The sequence below is a fragment of the Colobus angolensis genome, unplaced genomic scaffold (genome assembly GCF_000951035.1).
Source record: "Colobus angolensis palliatus isolate OR3802 unplaced genomic scaffold, Cang.pa_1.0 Scaffold361, whole genome shotgun sequence".
Taxonomy (NCBI): domain Eukaryota; kingdom Metazoa; phylum Chordata; class Mammalia; order Primates; family Cercopithecidae; genus Colobus; species Colobus angolensis.
Window position 1 is genome coordinate 1,847,747 of NW_012116944.1, and position 19,480 is coordinate 1,867,226.

The following is a 19,480-nucleotide window of genomic DNA, read 5'->3' on the forward strand; positions in this document are numbered from 1 at the left end:
GTCTGTTTTATCTGATAAGAATAGTTATTCTTGCTTGCTTTTGGTTTCCGTTTGCATGAAATATCTTTTTCTACCCCTTTCCCTGAGTCTATAAGAATCCTTATGTGTTAGGTGTGTCTCCTGAAGACACCAGATATTAGGTTTGTGACAATTTTATTCATTTTGCCAATCTGTATCTTTAAATGGAGCACTTAGACCATCTCCATTCAATGTTAGTATTGAGATGTGAGGTACTATTCCAGTCATAATGTTGATTGTTACTGAGATACTTTCTTTTCTTCATTGTGTTATTGTTTTATAAGCCTTGTGAATTTTATGTTTCACAAGTTTCTATCCTGGTTTGTATCAATCTTTTCTTTCAAGATTTAGAACTCCTTTTAGCATGTCTGGTAGCACTGGTCTAGTATTGACAAATTCCCTCAGCATTTGCTTGTCTGAGAAAGATTTTATTTCTCCTTCATTTAGGAGACTTAGTTTTGCTGGATACAAAATTCTTGACTGACAGTTACTCTGTTTAAGGAGACTAAAAAATGACCCCAATCTCTTCTGGTTTGTAAGGTTTCTGCTGAGAAGTCTGCTGCTGGCCTGATAAGTTTTCCTTCATAGGTTACCTGACGCTTTGTCTCACTGTTCTTAGAATTATTTCCTTCACGTTAACTTTAGATAATCTGATGACTATGTTCTTTGGTGATGTCCTTTTTGTAACGAGTCTTCCAGGACTTCTTTAAGCTTCTTTTACTTGGATATCTACATTTTTAGCAAGGCCAGGGAAGTTTTCCTCAATTATTCCCTTAAATAGGTTTTCCAAACTTTTTTTTCCGCTCCCTCAGGAAAATCTGTAATTCTTTGTTTGGCTGGTTTGTATAATCCAATATTTCTTGGAGACTTTGTTTCTTTTAAATCTTTTTTCTTTATTTTTGTCTGATTGTGTTAATTTGAAAGCCTTGTCTTCAAGCTCTGAAAATGTTTCTTCTACTTAATCTAGTGTATTATTAACACTTTCCACTGCATTTTGTAGTACCCTAAGTGTGTCTTTCATTTCTGGAAGTTCTGACTGCTTTTCTTTTAAAATATCTATCTCTTAAAAAAAAATGTCATTGATATCCTAATTTTTTTTTAATTTGTGTTGGTTTTTTCCTTTATCTTGTATCTCCTTGAGTAAATTAATAATCAACCTTTTGAATTTTTAACTGGTATTTCAAAGAATTAATCTTGGTTTGAATCCACTACTAGAGAGTTAGTGTGGTTTTTGGGAGGTGTTACAGAACCCTGTTTTTTCATATTGCCAGAATTATTTTTCTGGTTCCTTCTAATTTGGGTAGACTATTTCTTCTCATTATTTTTGAATTTATTTTTCATTTAACTGGGGTTTTTATTTATTTTATTCCCCTTGTGGGTGTGACTTTAATGTTTATAATTTATTGTCACCCAGCTTTGGCTCCAGATGCTTTCAGTGGTGAAGACTCTGTATGAGTTTCTTGGTTACACAAAATCTTTGTGTGATGTTTTTCTCAGACGCTTGTTGTAGTAGTGATATGCTTGCTGTGTGAGCAGGTTCAGTGTTTCCTGTGGGGATTTTCTGTCTGGTTCACAGTTATAGGCTGCTGTCCACTGTTTCTTTCAAATGGTCTGTAGTTCCTTTGTTTTTCTGTTAAGTTCCTATGTTGCTTCTTGCAAAAAAAAAAGTTCAGAGCATTAATTTCTATACACTACTTTGTCTGAGTGGGAGAGGCATGCTGGCAATACCTCCAATCTGCTATCTTGGGTAATGGGAGACTTAATGTCCTCCTTTACCTACTGACAATTTTCTATAAAGTCTATTTTTGTCTGATATAAACAAGAATACCTCTGATCTCTTTGAGTTACCATTTGCACGGAATAACTTTTTTCCATCCTTTTACTTTCAGTCTGTGTATGTCTTTATATCTAAAGTGTCTTGTAGACAGCATATAGTTGGATCTTGTTCTTTTTTAATCCATTCAGCCATTCTGTGTCTTTAGACTGGGGAATTTAATCAATTTACATTTAAAGTAATTACTGATAGGTAAGAACTTACTATTATAATTTAATTGTGTTCTATATGGCTGGTAGTGGTTTTGTCCACTTTTGCATCTCTTGCTGCCTTCCTTTCTATTTCATTGATTCTTCTGTAGTGACACGTTTTTCTTTCTTTCTCATTATTTCTGGTGCATCTTCCATGAGTATTTCACCAGAGAGCTTTATATTTCCATATCCTTTCATGTTACTGTCGAGTATCCCTTTGTTTCAACCTGAAAAACTCCCTTCAACAATTCTTAAAAAGCAGGCATAATGGTAATTAATTCCTCGCTTGTTTATCTAGAAAGGTCTTTATTTATTCTTTACTTTTAAAAGTCTTGCCATATATACTATTCTTGGTTGTCACTTTTTATTTTGTCCTTCAGCACTTTATAGATGAGGGGGATGTCAAAATTTTCATGGAAAATTGAATTAAAAGATAAAAATTAAAAATATGAACTTTATTTCTCATCATAAGCCCCAAAAAGTTCCAGTACTCTTGTAAGTGATTATATCAACCATTTAGTACATCACTAAAGAATTGGGGGTCCTAGGAACTTAGCCATGTCAATGCAGTCTTTTTTACACTATTAAGTGAAGAAAAATGGATACCCTTTAAAGACATTTTTAAATTAGGAGACAAAAAGAAGTCAAAAGGAATAAATCACAATTGTAAGGTAGATGCCTAATGATTCCCCATGGAAATTATTTACAATTTGTCCCTGTTTGATGAGAGGAATGGCAGAAGCACTGTCACAGTGCAGAACAACTTGCTGATGAAGCTTTCCCAGGCGCTTTTCTTCTAAAGCTTTGGGTTTCTCAAAATACTCTCATAATAAGCAGACGTTATTTTCTTTCTTTTTTTATTTTTTTGAGATGGAGGAAGATGTTATTTTCTTTTGATCCTCCAGAAAGTCAACAAGCAAAATGCCTTGAATATCTCATAAAACTGTTGCCATGACTTTTTCTCTTGACCGGGTGCCCCTCTTGATACCCACTGCTTTGATTGTGCTTTGTCTTCAGGATTGTACTGGTAAAGCCATGTTTCATCTGCTGTTACAATTGTTTCAAGAAATGCTTCAGGATCTTGATGCCAATTGTTTGAATTTTTCACTGAAAGCTCTTGTGTGCAGCTAATCTAAGCATAACAGTTTTGGCAACCATTCAGTGGAAAGTTTGTTCAGCTTTGATTTTTTTAGTCAGATTTGTGTAAGCTAAACCAACTGAGATGCATATAGTATTTGGCTATTGCTTCTGTTGTTAATTGCTGCTCTTCTTCAGTTAAGGCATGAATAAGATGAATTTTTTCCTCATAAATTGATGTGGATTATCTGCTGCCACGGGCCTCAATCTTGATAATCATCTCATCCCTTCTTAAAATGAGTTGAAAGCAGCTGAGTTCTTAGGCATACTAACCCCATAAACTTTTTGTAAAGTATCAATAATTTCACCATTCTTGCACCATGCTTCACCATAAATTTGATATTTGTTCTTGCCTCAATGATAGCAGAATACATGTTGCTCTGGATGGGGACTCTTTTCAAACTGATGTCTTATCCAAATTAGCAGAAGTTTATTTTAGTGTTAAAGAATGTTTGAAATCCATGCATAGTTTTTTCATAATATATACTGTCCATGAACTTTTTGAAGATCCTTCATATAATCTCATTCCACTCTGTCCTGTGATGCTTCCACTGAGAAATCGATGATATTCTTATGGAAAGTCTCTGTATACACCACATTGCCTTTCTCCTGCTGCCCTTAAGATTTTTGTTTTTGGAAAGTTTGATTATAATGTGTCTTAGTGTGAATTTCTTTAGTTTCATCATGACTGTAGTCCTTTGAGCTTCTTAAATTTGGATATCTATTTCCTTTTTCACATTTGGAAGGTTTTGGCTATTGTAGTTTGAAAAATATTCTGTCCCTCATTTCCTCTATATTCTTCTTCTGAAATTCCTATAATGCATTTATTGTTTCACTTCATGGTGTCCCATAAGTCCCTTAGGCTTTCTTCATTTTTCCTTTTCCTTTTTATTCCTCTGACTCAATAATTTCAAATGACCTGTCTTTGAGTTTGCTGATTCTTTTTCCTGCTTAATAAAGTCTGCTATTGATCCCCTATAGTAACTTTTTTTTTCAAATCAGTTACTGTATTCTTCAGCTTCAGAATTCCTGTTTGGTTATTTAGAATTCCTGTTTGGATCTTTACCGTTTCTATCTCTTAATTGATATTCTCATTTTATTCACAGTTTCATTGTATATGTTTTCCTCCACTGAACTAATTTAAAATGTTCCTTTTAAACTATTTGTCAGATAATTCATAGATCTCTATTTCTTTGGGGTCAGTTTATGGAGACTTATTTTGTTCGTCTGATTGGGCCATATTTTCCGTTTCTTTGTGTGCCTTATATTTTGTTGTAATTTTTGTATTTGAATAAACAGTCACCTCTTCCAGTCTTTACAGACTGGTTTTGGATGGAAAAAGACCTTCACCAATCAGGTCAGCTAGAGATTATGGCGGTCTCTCAAACCTTTTACAGAGATGATTTTTTTCTGAGCCTATGTGTGTAATTTCACAACCAGAATAGGTTTGCTGGTTTCTTTTTCAGGAGTCTGTAGTCTCCTGCACCCTCTGGTGTCTGTCTGCAGTACTACGGGTATTTTGGTGCTGCCACCAACCGCTGAGCTCTCTTGTTCTCAGCAGCCCCCAGGCATCCAAAGTATGTCTATTCCTCATCAGTACTCCAAGTCAAGCAAGGCAGAAACCTATCACTTGAGTAGTCTCAAAAAGCCAGAACACTGGACATAATTCCATTTTACTCTTTTTCTCCCAAGGGAGAAACCAGTCACTGGACCTTTCTTCCTCATCATTAGCTGTGGTGGCTTGGGGAAGGGGCTGACTCCAATGAAATGAAACAGTTTTTCTTACCTGTTTCAAAATCGTGGTTCTTGGTTTTAAACTGGAGTTCTGTGACTTTATAACTGATTTCTGGCCTTCTCATACAGGCCTTATGGGACCATATATTGTTAAATCAATGTTTCTGCAGGGGTAGAAGTCTGGTGCTTCCTATTCCTCCATCTTGCTGACTGCAGACAGGCTTATTTTTGTAATCTCATAAAGCATTCTCTACACCAAGAATTTACAGTAAGGAAGTTTCTTTGATTTAGAACAAATGTATAAAATATCTTAAGCATCCATTTCCACCTCTCCCTTTCTGAATTTTGTTTGCATTTAAAGTATATAAAGACATAGTACTGGACACACAATCTTATATACCATCTCACCTTCATCTCTGATTCCAGCAAGGCTACAGTAAACAGTTCTGCATAGGTATCAACCCACTTTGGGGTAACAATGTCTCATCTCAATCTTACACTAAACATACTTCTTTATTCCTTCCCTAGGAGCTTGTTGGATGCCTATGGGTGTACGTCTTAAGTGTATTAACCCAGAATCGCAGGAAACGCAGGCCCCAGAAGGCAACCCTTGACTCTCCTCAAAGAGGGAACAGAAGCTGACAAATGCCTCTCCTTTTAATCCCATAGGTGGACAATTTAGGGCCTCACCAGAAGGAGTAGTCATCCTCAGAAGTAACAAACTAAATAGTGCATCATTGTATTGGCTTTGCCTTTTTCTATTTGATTCTTCAATTCCCTCATTTCGCTTCTTGGTCTTGTGGGGTGGAGGTACGTGACCCAGGCTATGATGTACATTAATCAGGGCCTTACTCTATGTGATCTCCTCTTGTTTTCTATTAATAAATACAGATAGGTTTCCTCTCTTCCACTGGATTATATTCCTTTTAAAGGTAAAGGGCCTCATTTAATTCTGCAGTCCCATAATATGCACTCATGATTTTTGCCTAATCCATGCAACAATTTCCCATCGTAGATGGCCTCACTAGTCCCAAATGATTTAAAATGGAAAAAAAAAACTTTCACAAGCTTGAAAGCTAATCATTTATGCAAAACTTTTAAAATTCAGATCCATTTTTATAATGTTTTGTTGCTAAAGCCCAGTTTTTTGACTTGGTCAAATATGCTTTACTTAGGTAATACATCTCAGACATTCATTTACTGATAGTAAATAAAAATTTTGAAGATAATCTTTCTGTGTAGGTAATAAGTGCCAACAATGTTTTAGTAAATTATAGATCCCCGAAAGAAAACTCTATAGCTCTATGATAATCTCAGCTTTCCTTTTCCCATATAAAATGTTTTAATTTAAAAAAAATTCCCCCCAATTAAAATAAACATTCCTTTACATGATTCCCCCTACAACATTCAAGCCAAACGCACATTTCTCTTGCTTGAAGTTAAATCATTATATGAAATAATTTAAAAAGATAAAATCTTATCAAAATATTGCCTTCAAGTGATGCTTTTAACAAAAAAAAAAAAAAAAAACTCACAATATGATAAAGGGACCGATTCAGAACGTAGATAATTCAAGATCTAGTGGTCTTCTGTGCAGAATAAGAGAAATACTGTGTTAGTTCTCAATAATCAACAAGCAATTAAAACAAGTGTTAAAATACTTGAAATCTGGACAGATACAGATGTCTTTATTTTTTATTGAAATTTTACCCTAATGCACAACATTACATTTTCCTGCTCTGCAACTCTAGTGGTTTAGATGCTAGATGGCAATCCTGGCACATGAAGCTTGATAACTGGACATATTAGCAGAGGAAAAGGAAAATGTGACAAAAAGATCCTACTTGAGGAAGCATAAAATCTGTTGTTTATCTAGTACAGTATGTTAACACCAACAAGTCTCAACTATGATTTACACTGTAAGCTCTGCTCAATTACTGTAGAAAACCTTAAATTAGCTAAGATCTAGCCCACAGAATTCAGGGTGTTGCATATTTGACTGCCAAGATGTTAGAAAACAGAGTGTGGTTAGCTGTCTGACGAGCACTTGCCTCTCCAAAGCCAAGACACACTTCAACTATCCTCTTTCTACCACATTTCCCATTTGCTGTGAATGCTCAGGTGTGGTATAGATCAAGGCGAATCCCTATCAAAGATACTCATGTATGGAGAACTAACTCAGCTTCTAACACCACGTTCAAAGTACTATTGGGTTTGTATTGTTTGCTGTGCAGAAGATCTGGAATACTGGAACTGAAAGAGATTCTAAGGGGCATCTAATCCAAAACCCTGAGAGGTTGTCCAAGGTGGCCAAGTTGGTGGCAAGACTGGGTCATGAACTCAGGACACCTGACTTCTAATCAACATTCTGTGGACAGAAGTGGTTTATTTCCCTCTAATTCAAAATAACTGAATGATAATCTTAGTGCAGTGAGCAAGCTAACATAAAAGGCTATTCTTATTTTTGAGAATTGATTATCTCTTATCTGAGATGCTTTGAAATCACATTTAAACAAGTATCTAGAGATGTATTATTCTAAGAACAAGATAATTCAATGACTGCAATGAAATAAACTGAAATTATATTAATTTTGATAAATTTCAATTTATAAAACTAATCCAAATTAGATACAAATATAATTAACACTAACCTCACTTGAATTGTTTTGCATATCCTCACTGAAAACTCCACACTAATGTACTATCACTAGAAGTAAAACATTCTACATACTCCCTAGATTGAGGGTGAAGACAGATCATCTTGCTTATGGAGAACTGCTCTGCCTTACTTGGGTGAGGCAGAAGTGTTTGGCATTTCCTAAGGCAGAGCACGTGACTTTGCTTTAAAGCTCCATTCCAGGAGACCAATGCCAGGTCCGCTAGCCCAAAATGAAACAAACTTTTTAATCCAGATCCATCATGGGTCATTTATTCTATAAACACAGTCCAGATATTTTCACAGCTCTGGGCCAGATTCCACAGAGGAACAGAATACGAATTTGAAAAATATGAACTATTTACAGGGCACCAATTGTGTGCCAGCCTTACAACTGTTATCATAACCCTACATGAGACATATTATTATTCTGTTTTGTAAAGGGAGAAACTGAGAAAACATAACCAAAGCTAGTAGAAGGCAGAGCTTTGGAACACCTGCATTCTCACTGAGAATTCCAACCCAGCCCTGAGCCTGACACCAAGATCCTCTGCATTTCAGCAGGGCACTCAAGAAGCAATGTAGATGTGTGGTATTATTTCTGAGGGCTCTGTTCTGTTCCCTTGGTCTATATCTACAACCATCTGATTTTTGATAAGCCTGACAAAAACAAGAAATGGGGAAAGGATTCCCTGTTTAATAAATGGTGCTGGGAAAACTGGCTAGCCATATGGAGAAAGCTGAAACTGGATCCCTTCCTCATACCTTATACAAAAATTAATTCAAGACGGATTAAAGACTTAAATGTTAGACCTAAAACCGTAAAAACCCTAGAAGAAAACCTAGGCAATACCATCCAGGCCATAGGCATGGGCAAGGACTTCATGACTAAAACACCAAAAGCAATGGTAACAAAAGCCAAAATTGACAAATGGGATCTAATCAAAGAGCTTCTGCACAGCAAAAGAAACTACCATCAGAGTGAATAGGCAACCTACAGAATGGGAGAAAATTTTTACAATCTACCCATCTGACAAAGTCCTGATATCCAGAATCTACAAAGAACTTAAACAAATTTACAAGAAAAAAACAACCCCATCAAAAAGGGGGTGAAGGATATGAACAGACACTTCTCAAAAGAAGACATTTATGCAGCCAACAGACACATGAAAAAATGCTCATCATCACTCGCCATCAGAGAAATGCAAATAAAAACCACAATGAGATACCATCTCACACCAGTCAGAATGGCGGTCATTAAAAAGTCAGGAAACAACAGGTGCTGGAGAGGATGTGGAGAAATAGGAAGACTTTTACACTGTTGCTGGGACTGTAAACTAGTTCAACCATTGCTGAAGACAGTGTGGCGATTCCTCAAGGATCTAGAACTGGAAATACCATTTGAACCAGTCATCCCATTTCTGGGTATATACCCAAAGGATTATAAATCATTCTGCTATAAAGACACATGTACACGTATGTTTATTGCGGCACTATTCAAAATAGCAAAGACTTGGAACCAACCCAAATGTCCACCAATAACAGACTGGATTAAGAAAATGTGGCACATATACACCATGGAATACTATGCAACCGTAAAAAGCATGAGTTCATGTCCTTTTTGTAGGACACGACGAAGGACATGTCCTTGTAGGACATAGATGAAGATGGAAATCATAATTCTCAGCAAACTATCGCAAGGACAGTAAAACAAACACTGCATGTTCTCACTCATAGGTGGGAATTGAACAATGAGAACATTTGGACACAGGGTGGGGAACATCACACACTGGGGCCTGTCATGGGGTGGGGGGAGAGGGCAGGGATAACATTAGGAGATATACCTAACGTAAATGACAAGTTAATGCGTGCAGCACACCAACATGACGCATATATACATATACAACAAACCTGCATGTTGTGTACATGTACCCTAGAACTTAAAGTATAATTTTAAAAAAAGAAGCAACGTAACCTATTGTGGAGGGTGATTTGTCATCCTAAACTCAGCTATGATACATCTCCACAACATACAAAAGTATAGACCTTACAACAACCCTAAGAAGAAAACTATATCTACTTGGAATTCCAAGAGGAAAGCAGAGCTCCAAATTTAAAATGTTTATAGCTTTTTTTTTTCCCTGTAAAATACAGATCCCAATGGGCATCTGTATCTCATGAGTTGTGGCTGAGATGACCACACAGGCATAAATCACCAAGGACAATGCCTCACACAAAGTAAGAGATCAATACAAATTGGCTGCTGCTTTTGCAATTACCATCATTCTTCAGTACTCAGATTCCTCAAATTTCTTCCTCAGAATATAGTCACAAAGAAAAAAAAGCTATGTAATTACGTTCATTATAAGGTAGTTCATAACTATAAAAAATTTTTTTCAACCAAATGTATTCAACCACAGAATTTTAATTCTGAAAACTGCTTAGAAATACAGAAAACATTTAAGAGATTAAAATGCTGAATACAAAGCAGTAAATACTATATGAGCAACTACATAAACTCTAATTCAAGGCAGAAAAATGAAAATGGTTGTTAGGATGGTGAGATTACTGATGATTATTTTTCTTTTTAAAACCTTCCTCATATTGCTTTTAAAATTTCTACAATAAAAAGTGTGTATTTAAATTATTTCATAATATATTACATAGGTATCTATTATGCCTAACTTAGTGGGAGTCTGCAGGAAAACAATGCATTGTGAGCCTACTGTGCAATATGACAATATTGCCCTCTCCAAGAATATACAGATTTATGCTCCTCCCCCAAGTCCCTTACAACAAGCCACTATAAACGACATGTCAGTTATAAGTTACTTTCCCAGACTAAAATTCTTCAAGATGGTTTAATAATGTGGAAAAAGTACTAGCTTCAAGCGTAAAGGAAATCAAAAAAAGAAAAGAAATGATTCTTAACTTCAGTGATTTCACCATCCTCTAACCACCTTGCAATGTTTCTCAAAGTGTGATCCTGGGACCATCTCCATTAGGGTCACAGGATTCTTTTCAAAATGCCAATCCTGCCAACACCACTTTCAAACCTACAAAGCTGGAATCTGAGAGGGAAGCCCAGAGTCTACCCCTCAAAAAAGGAAAAAAAAAAAATTCCCCAGGGGATTTTCATGCCCACAACTTTTAAAAAATATTGATCCACAGACACGCTAAGCAGGTAAGATAAAATTCACTTAAACTTTTCAGTGAAAAAGGCAAAACAGAGATCTAACTCTATGTTGGTAATTCAACTGCTTTCTAATAATGGACTGTGGGAGCCTTAAGTATAAGGAGCAGATACCCTGCAGATTTGTTGTCTCTTCTGCCTAACCTGCAAAACTTCCCAGAAAATAATTCTGCAGAATTGATCAGGAACCTTAAAATTTCCATGTCCTTTGCTCCGCAAAATTTCACTAATAAGGTTTTTCCTATGAGAATAATCAAAAATGTGTAAAAGGTTTTTAGGCAGAAGTGGTTGGGACAGTGGGCTAAATATTTATCATCTGCCATATCTTGAGTACCTGCTCCGCACCTGGCACTTGTGGATACGGTATTTCTAATCCTCACAACCTAGAAGATAGATATTTTCTATCTCCATTTTAGAGATGAGAAGCCTGGGCTAAATGAGTTATTAATTTGTCCCAGGCCACACAGCTAATAAATGATAGAATCAGGATCTGAATCCTGGACAGTCTTGAGTAGAAACACTGGGCTGATTCCACTGTCTGGCCACCTAAAAATATTCTAGAATGTTGTAGTGTTTAAACAAAGTATACTACAACAAGAGAATTATATAGACATTTGAAACCATGTTCTTCATGAACCTTTAATGAGACAGAAAATACTTATGATTCAACGCTAAGTGAAAAAGATAGGAGGTATGATCCCGGTGTAGAATTTTAGTCACAGAAGGGTAGGGCCAGTAACTCTTTTGGTTTCATCTGCATCTCCAAAGCTCAACACTGCACCTGACATATGGTACAAACTCAATATGCATGGCAAAAATAAATTATGTGTAGGCATATTTTCAAAAGACCAGGAAAAAAAATCCTAAAATATCATCAGTGGTTATTGCTGGATTCTGGAGTTAGGGATGACTTTTGGTTTTTCTTTTTTATATATGTTTATACTTTCAAGTATTCTATATAGGTTTGAATTACTTTTAAAATCAAGGGGGAAAAAACAGCAACGACTAATTTTCAAATCCTATGTTTAATCACCTTTCTATATAAGAGATACAGTTAAGCTCCAGATCAACTCAATATACAGACTAATATGTGGTTTATCATTTTCACTATAACAGGAAACCACCTGATACCTAGAAAGTGTTAAATGTTATCTTTTTATATGTCAGCATCATAAATGGGAACATGACTTAATACTTTTTACAAATACAAATGCTTTCATCATCCACAGTTATTAATAGCCTGACAGGTAGGAAAAGGATTTACAAATGTATAGCACCCACAATGTTTCTACAATGGCTTTGTGCTCTTTGGAGACTTCCCCAGATGGTAGTACAAGGATTAGACATTGAATTTGGTGGCTTTTGCAGCATAACAAGATTTTCTTGCCAAGATCATCCCTACACACCAAAACCACTATAAATTAGCATTAAAATTGGGCCTCATTCCTAGTAGTTTATTAAGTATTTCATATAAAGGAATATATATGGCCACTATTACCCTATGTATTTTTTTAAGTAAGAACTGTATCTTAAAATGAACTAAGAATGAGTCAACTGGTTTATTTTATTAGCTCACCATTTTAGACAATTTCAAAAGACAAAAACATGGGATGATAATTCTATCAAACTGTCTCCAAAATGATTTTGAACAAATTCTGGCTTTGTTGGCCAGATTATACCTAAGTGACCAATCTATGAAAAACCAAAAGGGCGAGGCATAAACTACACTGAACCTGTCAACTCTAAAAGAAATCTGACATGTGTGGAAGGTAGGAGGAAGGAGGACAGAAAGGATATCTTAAGGTAATAAAAAGTGAAATCAGCATTTTTATTGTACCATGTAATTTTATATGGAAAAAAAAATTGACATGGAGAAAACAATGGAGAATTTTTAGAGATAGTTTCAGTACTCAGTGGCCCTAGGTTCTGTTCATAAAAGGAGTAACAAGATGAGAAGAGCTTTAGATGATCAAAGTTGGTTTCCTCTTTGGTATTTAGGTTTATTTCTGGACTATGCCAAGCAAGAAATTCTAGGGGGCCTCTCAGAACCTATTCTGGTTCAGGGGCTGCTTGATGAAAAAAAAATTATAATTTAAAAAAAGAAAGAAAGAAATTCTACTGATATATACTGTTACTGAACAATATAAGTTCCTACGGATTATCAGCACAGTCCGAAGTGTCTGAAACAGGTACGCTTTGGCGTCAGTCACAATTTGCAATTTTGGGTCCCAAAGCTCCTTCACTTTGCCCACTGTGAGGAAAATATGGGGTAAAATATTCAGCGTCCATTCTGATCCCCTTTTTCTTTGCCTACTTCCACTACTGAGGCTGGAAAAAGAAGATACATTCCCAGAGTCTCTTGTAGCAAAAGGTGGCCAAAGAAGTACAGATGGAAGTTCCAGGAGAGAGAATTCCTTGTCACATAAAAAGGAAAAATCTCTAAGAGAAAATAATTTTTGTTCTTCCGCCTTTTACCTGCATAAACTACAGACACACCTCAAGACACAGCTACAGCCGCAGTGCAAAAATAAGGCAACTTAGTCACAGGCTGAAGATGGTGGAGGCAGGGAAGAGGGAAGACACTGGGCTCCTGATGTCCTTGAGCAGCTCTTGGAGCCTGGACTGCTTAGCCCCAGACTTCTCATTAGGTGAGAAAGACAAACCTCTGGCTTGTTTAAGCCACTCTGTGTCAGGTTTCCTGTTAGTCGCAGCCAAATACATTCTTGCCTGTAAAAGTCATTGGTACAACAAACGTCTCTAGCTATGTATTCATCAATGATCAACTTCACCAAAACCCCCCAGGTCTTCATAGAGATAACATTGACTGAGAGTGCTTGCTTCATGCCCGTGAGCGTGAGGTTTTACTGCCCCTCTCAGGGCATCCTCACGGAACTGTATAAGAAGCGAAGTGAGGATCTCCTCAATCCAAGTTAGTCTGAAAGCAGCTCCTGGGCTCTTTACTGCCAAGCTACACAACCTCTGATGTGTTTTTTCACTTAACCTATAAAGCAATTTCAATTTCAACTATGCTCTCTGGCTCAAGTAAATTGTTGTAACAAACTTTTCTAATTTTTTGAGGAAGACTTTCACTAAAACACATCAAACACACCCCCATACACACACGCAAAGGATTCACATGCAATTAGAAGAAAAAAGAAAAAAAGACTTGGCAAGCATTTGCTTTCTAGTGTTTTGAAATCTTTATCCATCACGTGAGACAGTACTGCTGCATCTGAACTGATGTTTATTAAGCACCATGAACCTAGCACTGAGCTAAGCATTTTACATACATTCCCACACTCAGTGTTCGCAATACCCCCATAAAGTGGGACTATTATTATCCCCATTTTACAGGTGAGCTAATGAAACATGTTAACCCAGGCAGAGTATTTTCTTCGAAAAAGCTTCTTTCTACACACCAGTGAATGACTCAAATTCAGAGCAACTTACAACTAGAAGAGAGATTAACTGATTTTGCTGCTAGTCTTTAGTAAACCATACTAGAAGTGAATGGCTCAGGACCAAAGAATGAAAAACACTCAAAGCAAGAACAATTTACAACTAAAAAGGGTGAAAAGCCCTCATCCTGAGCAAAATCTAGAATTCCACACTCATGTCTAATGGAGCTTTACTTAATGTTTACCCACCCACCTTTACAAGTATACTCAACACATGGCAAGCTGCCAGGAAGGCCAATAATAATATTTAGATAGCTGTGCCTGCTCATTAATCACAAGATAATTTAAGACCAAACTAAAGTTTCCAATATACTTGATTTTCATGATCAATATAAGAATGTGCATTTTATACATAGTGATTTACAGTGAATATTGTTATTAGTTTATTCAGCATTTCCTATGTTGCCAGCACTGGGATGGCTTACATACACCTTTTTCCTCTTCATTGTCAAAACTACCTCAGGAGGTAAGTACTACCATTAACTGCCCCATTCGAGAAATGAGGTCGCAAGTGATAGATTCTCCCAAGCTCCCTATTAAAATGTAGCATCAAGATTCAAATCTAGATTTGGCCCAGAGCCCTGTGCTCTTAATCTCTAAGCTCATAAACTTATTTGATTTGTTTTTGCCGTTTATTAGCCTTGATCAAGCATTAGCTAGAAAACTCTGTTTATTGGCCGGGCGCGGTGGCTCAAGCCTGTAATCCCAGCACTTTGGGAGGCCGAGACGGGCGGATCACGAGGTCAGGAGATCGAGACCATCCTGGCTAACACGGTGAAACCCCGTCTCCACTAAAAACTATAAAAAAACACTAGCCGGCCGAGGTGGCGGCGCCTGTAGTCCCAGCTACCCGGGAGGCTGAGGCAGGAGAATGGCGTGAACCCGGGAGGCGGAGCTTGCAGTGAGCTGAGATCCGGCCACAGCACTCCAGCCTGGGCGACACAGCGAGACTCCGAAAAAAAAAAAAAAAAAAAAAAGAAAACTCTGTTTATTTAAGCTTTACTCTATATCTTCACTTTCAGTACTCCTCCATTTTCATACATTTTTGGCTTCATATTTCTTTCCACTCTCATGAAAAAAATCTAAACTATTATCTGTTCATCAAATCATTTTAAAAATCCACTAAAGTTTGCTGAATTAAAGAGATAACATAGTTGCTGCTCCTACTGTTAATCAGTGATGTACAGCAACCTCTGTTTTAGTGGCTAACTCTGCTACTCAACCAAGCAGTAGCAAATGACTCCAGTTCTGCCTATCACTGCAAAAATGCAACATGGTTCTTAAAGTCTTTGGCAGCAGGTATCATAAAACCCCACCAGATGTCAATCTCCTTTCATGAAAATAGGCCATTCCTCCCCACTATAGGTCCCACTTTTTAACACTCACTACTTTCTCTACTGAAAGAAGGGATTCCCAAACTTTGAAAATGCCTATGCTTCTGAATTTTATGTGGGAATTTGTTTTTTTTTAATACTTTGAAGTGCTGTGTTATATGTGGGAATTTTTAATTTTATAGTACACATATATGTTTTTACAAAGAAAATACTTTTAAAAAGAAAAGTATTAATATAGGAACCCTGTGATTGCCTCAGTACTCTGGCAAACAACAAGACTGTATCTCTGATTCTCTTGACTCAGTTATTTCCAACTTTCTCCCAGACTTTCTGCTATAACACTCTCCTCCCTTCCCTCCCTGATAATTCACATTTGAGTTAATGTGAGTTATGATATGTAACTCATAACTTTAACTAAAATTTAATTGACTTAAATAAATCAATACTATTATTTCACATGATGTATGAAATTTACATTTGAAGATCAGTAATAAAGAAATTATACAAGGATTTTCTTTATCATTAAAAATGCTGTCTATGATATTCATTCCAAGGCTTGCAACACCCATCAAAAACCTAAACTTGAAAATAAATTTCCATTTATAAAACTGTAAACTAATAAAACTGATCATCTTCATTTACAGCAAAAACATCAGATACTCTGCATGGTTGTTTCGAAGTAGTTATTAGACCCCAACCCACCAGTTAAAAAACAAGAAAAAACAGTGATATTTCCCTACATTATTGGCCTGGTGGTTTTTATCTGTAACAATTCTTTTAAGTTTCAATGATCATCTAAGAACGGTATTTCATTTATTTGACTACTACCCTATTGCCCATATTAACCTCACCGAATTTTTGGTCCACTGCGTAGAAGAATTTCTCTACTAATAAAAATACAACTCATTAAAGATTAACTTGCCCCCAGGACAGTCTCTCTGGAAACAAATTCCAAGCATTACAATCACCAAATTGCACTCTGAATACTTAAAGGCAGATAATCTTATTTATCCTAATTTAAATTGGAAACCTGTACCCATTTTAAGTCAATTGTAAATACAAAAATAGCACAACCAAATTCACAATAATTCAAAACTCAAATATAGACTTTACTTACTTGGCACTTCTCAAACAAAAAGCTTTCCACCCAAGAATATCTAACAATACTAGAATGCTTATTGACTTGACAGACTTACCTCTTTAGTTTCTATTTTACTTCTGCAATTATGAACTTGCAAAATTATTTTGTTTCCCAACTATTTACTGAGTATATACTATATTTCATACACTGTGGTAGGCACTGGAAATCCTTTTAATCCATGATACAATATCTATTATTAATAACAGATATTTATTAAGTTCTTATCATTGACCAAACACTGTGGGCAAATGTTAGCTTTGTTAGGCATCATCTCTTTCGATTCTCCCAAAACCCTAAGAGAAAATGTCCTAGTATCAGCTCCATTCTACAGATGGGCAAACTGAAGGCAGAGAGAGGCCCAGCAACTTCCTAAGATCCTACAGGGTTTTGAACCCAGGTATTAGTGATCCCAGTGCTCACACTTGCGTTTTGGTCAACAACTAATCACATATACTACAATGGTCCCACAAGATTATAATGAAGCTGAAAAATTTCTATCGCCTAGTGATGTCATAGCCATAGTAACATAATACATTACCTTTTCAATGTTTAGATATATTTAGATACACAAATACCACTGTGCCACAACTGTCTACAGTATTGGGTACAGTAACATGCCTTGTAGCCTAGTAACATTATTTGTAGCCTAGGCGCAATAGACTATACCATACAGCCTAGGTAGTAGGTGTAACAGGCTACACAGTCTAGGTTTGTGTAACTACACTCCATGATGTTTGCACAATGAAAATGCCTAAGGACACATTTCTAAGAACGTATCCTAGTCGTAGTCGTTAAGCAATGCATGACTGTATATCGGTTGTTTAAGAGATGTTAAGACTTTCTGAAAAAGAAGCTTTATTACTGCAAAGAAATTTCAAACCATCTCAGGTCGTAATATCACATCTGTTAATACAAAAGGGCCTTCAAATTTTCAAAAATTTCATTTTATTCAAAGTGAAAATGAGTTATTCAAAAAAGGAAATCCACTTATAAAGCTCAGATTATACACTTGAACTTCCCAGAAGCTGACATCACTGTCCTTACTTGTTTGTGCGCAGGTGAAACAGATCATTCTTTCATATCACTCCAAACTCATGTAGAAAACTGAAAGCTGGTTGATAAAAGGATGAGTATGTGCTACTATCAGTTCATTCCAAACGATCTCACAATATACGCCTCACATAAATTTAATATTTGTCTTATAATCATAAAGAAACTAGACAAATAGAACCACAGAACAGACAAAATAACTAAACTGAGTTGCTGAAATGCAACTGGAGCTTTAATTTCCAAATCTGTCTTATTACAGTCTTACTTGAAGAGTTTATCACAGAAGTAACTCTCCTCAAAAGTTACATAATTTGAGAAAAAAAGAGAGGGAAGGGGAGAGACAAAGACATGACACACATCAGGGATGTTTATCAATAAAAATAAGCAACAAGGGAGGAAAGCCTGTAGCACATCCAAAAAACGCCTGCCAAACACTCTTGCTATTTGTTTCCACCAAGTTATTGTTTTGGAAAACATGTTGTTCTCTCTTAAAATAACCTGCTTAATTGTTCTAAAAAGCCACTGCATCTCCACCGAGGGCTAAATCGTTCCCAGACTGCGATGCATTGACTGATAAAGTCAAAGTAAGTTATGCATAAAACCACAAAGAAAGTTTGAAAAGCTCCAAACTCTCCCGTGATAAAAGAACACTAGCTACTGAATGCATCTTCACCAGCGCCCTAAGTGAGACTAATGCCTGGTACTGTACACGTATTTTAAGAATAACAGTCATTCAAACTAACTCATTTCTCTCTTTGGATGTGGGAAATGAGCCACATCGGTGGCTACAGGTAGGCTAGTAATTATCGGTTTTAAGAAAGGTCAAAATGACCTTGGACGTTTTGACGTTCACTCCAATACTCGCATTATAAATCAGAATCTGTTTTCGGTCCAGTATGGTTGAAGATTTTCTGCCTGGGAAAGTCCCAAAGAAATTAAAGAGTTAAAAATAATTCTAAGTTGTGAAAGACAAAGTCAGACACCCATAGCATCGGAAGATTTTTATGGACTGAATGTAACTCAAGATGTGTTTTAAAAGCCTGTCAAGAGATGAACACTGTCCTCAAACACAGGAGCACTGCCTCCACACTCCCCTCGCTTTGGCTGCTCACCCCCATCCTGGCCCTCCTTGACCACAGGGGTGGGGGCGGGAGCTCCTGTCTTAAGCCTTGACATCTGCAGAGTGTTTCCCAATAGCGAGACAAGGCCCCTCAGCTGGAGGAAGTGGATACTGACAAGGGGAGCGAGTGAAACAGACTGCGAGAGACAGAACTCGAGGCTGCCAGGGCATGGGGAGGGTCACGCATACTCTGTGCGGCCGGAGTGGTCCGGATGGCACAGCCCAGGTATCCGGGCTAAAGTTGGCATCTCCAAAGTCCAGAACGCAACTTGGGCGCGCCAGTACAAACTCGGCCTTCGGCTTTTCTGAAGCCGGTCAAGTTCGCACAGGGCCCCCAGCGCCTGGAAACCTGAGAGGCGTGGAAGGGTGGGGAGTCCCGCGAAGTCTCCAGTCTCTGGGTGTCCTCCGGCTCCGCGGGAGAGCGGGCCTGGAGCTAAACCGGCCGTAGGCTGGAGCAGCTGGCGCCGAGACGCGCGGTGGGGATGTCGGAGAAGGAGTTGGAGGCTCAGTTGGGGAGTCCGAGAACACGGGGGATGCCTACCTTGTAACATGGCCTCAAGTTTCTTCCTGTCCACGCGGAAGCGCTCCTCGCTCCACTCCGGGCTGTGCAGGGT

General features: G+C 37.2%; 1 protein-coding gene across 1 annotated transcript in view; it reads right to left on the minus strand.

The window, feature by feature from the left end:
• BICC1 (BicC family RNA binding protein 1) overlaps positions 1 to 19,474 on the minus strand; it is a 324,759-nt gene extending 305,285 nt beyond the window's left edge. Inside the window, exon 1 of the mRNA XM_011953455.1 lies at positions 19,408 to 19,474. Within this exon, the coding sequence (XP_011808845.1) occupies positions 19,408 to 19,417 (10 nt within the window). The 5' untranslated portion in view covers positions 19,418 to 19,474. The remainder of the gene's footprint in view (positions 1 to 19,407) is intronic.
• Between the last annotated feature and the right edge of the window lie 6 nt (positions 19,475 to 19,480).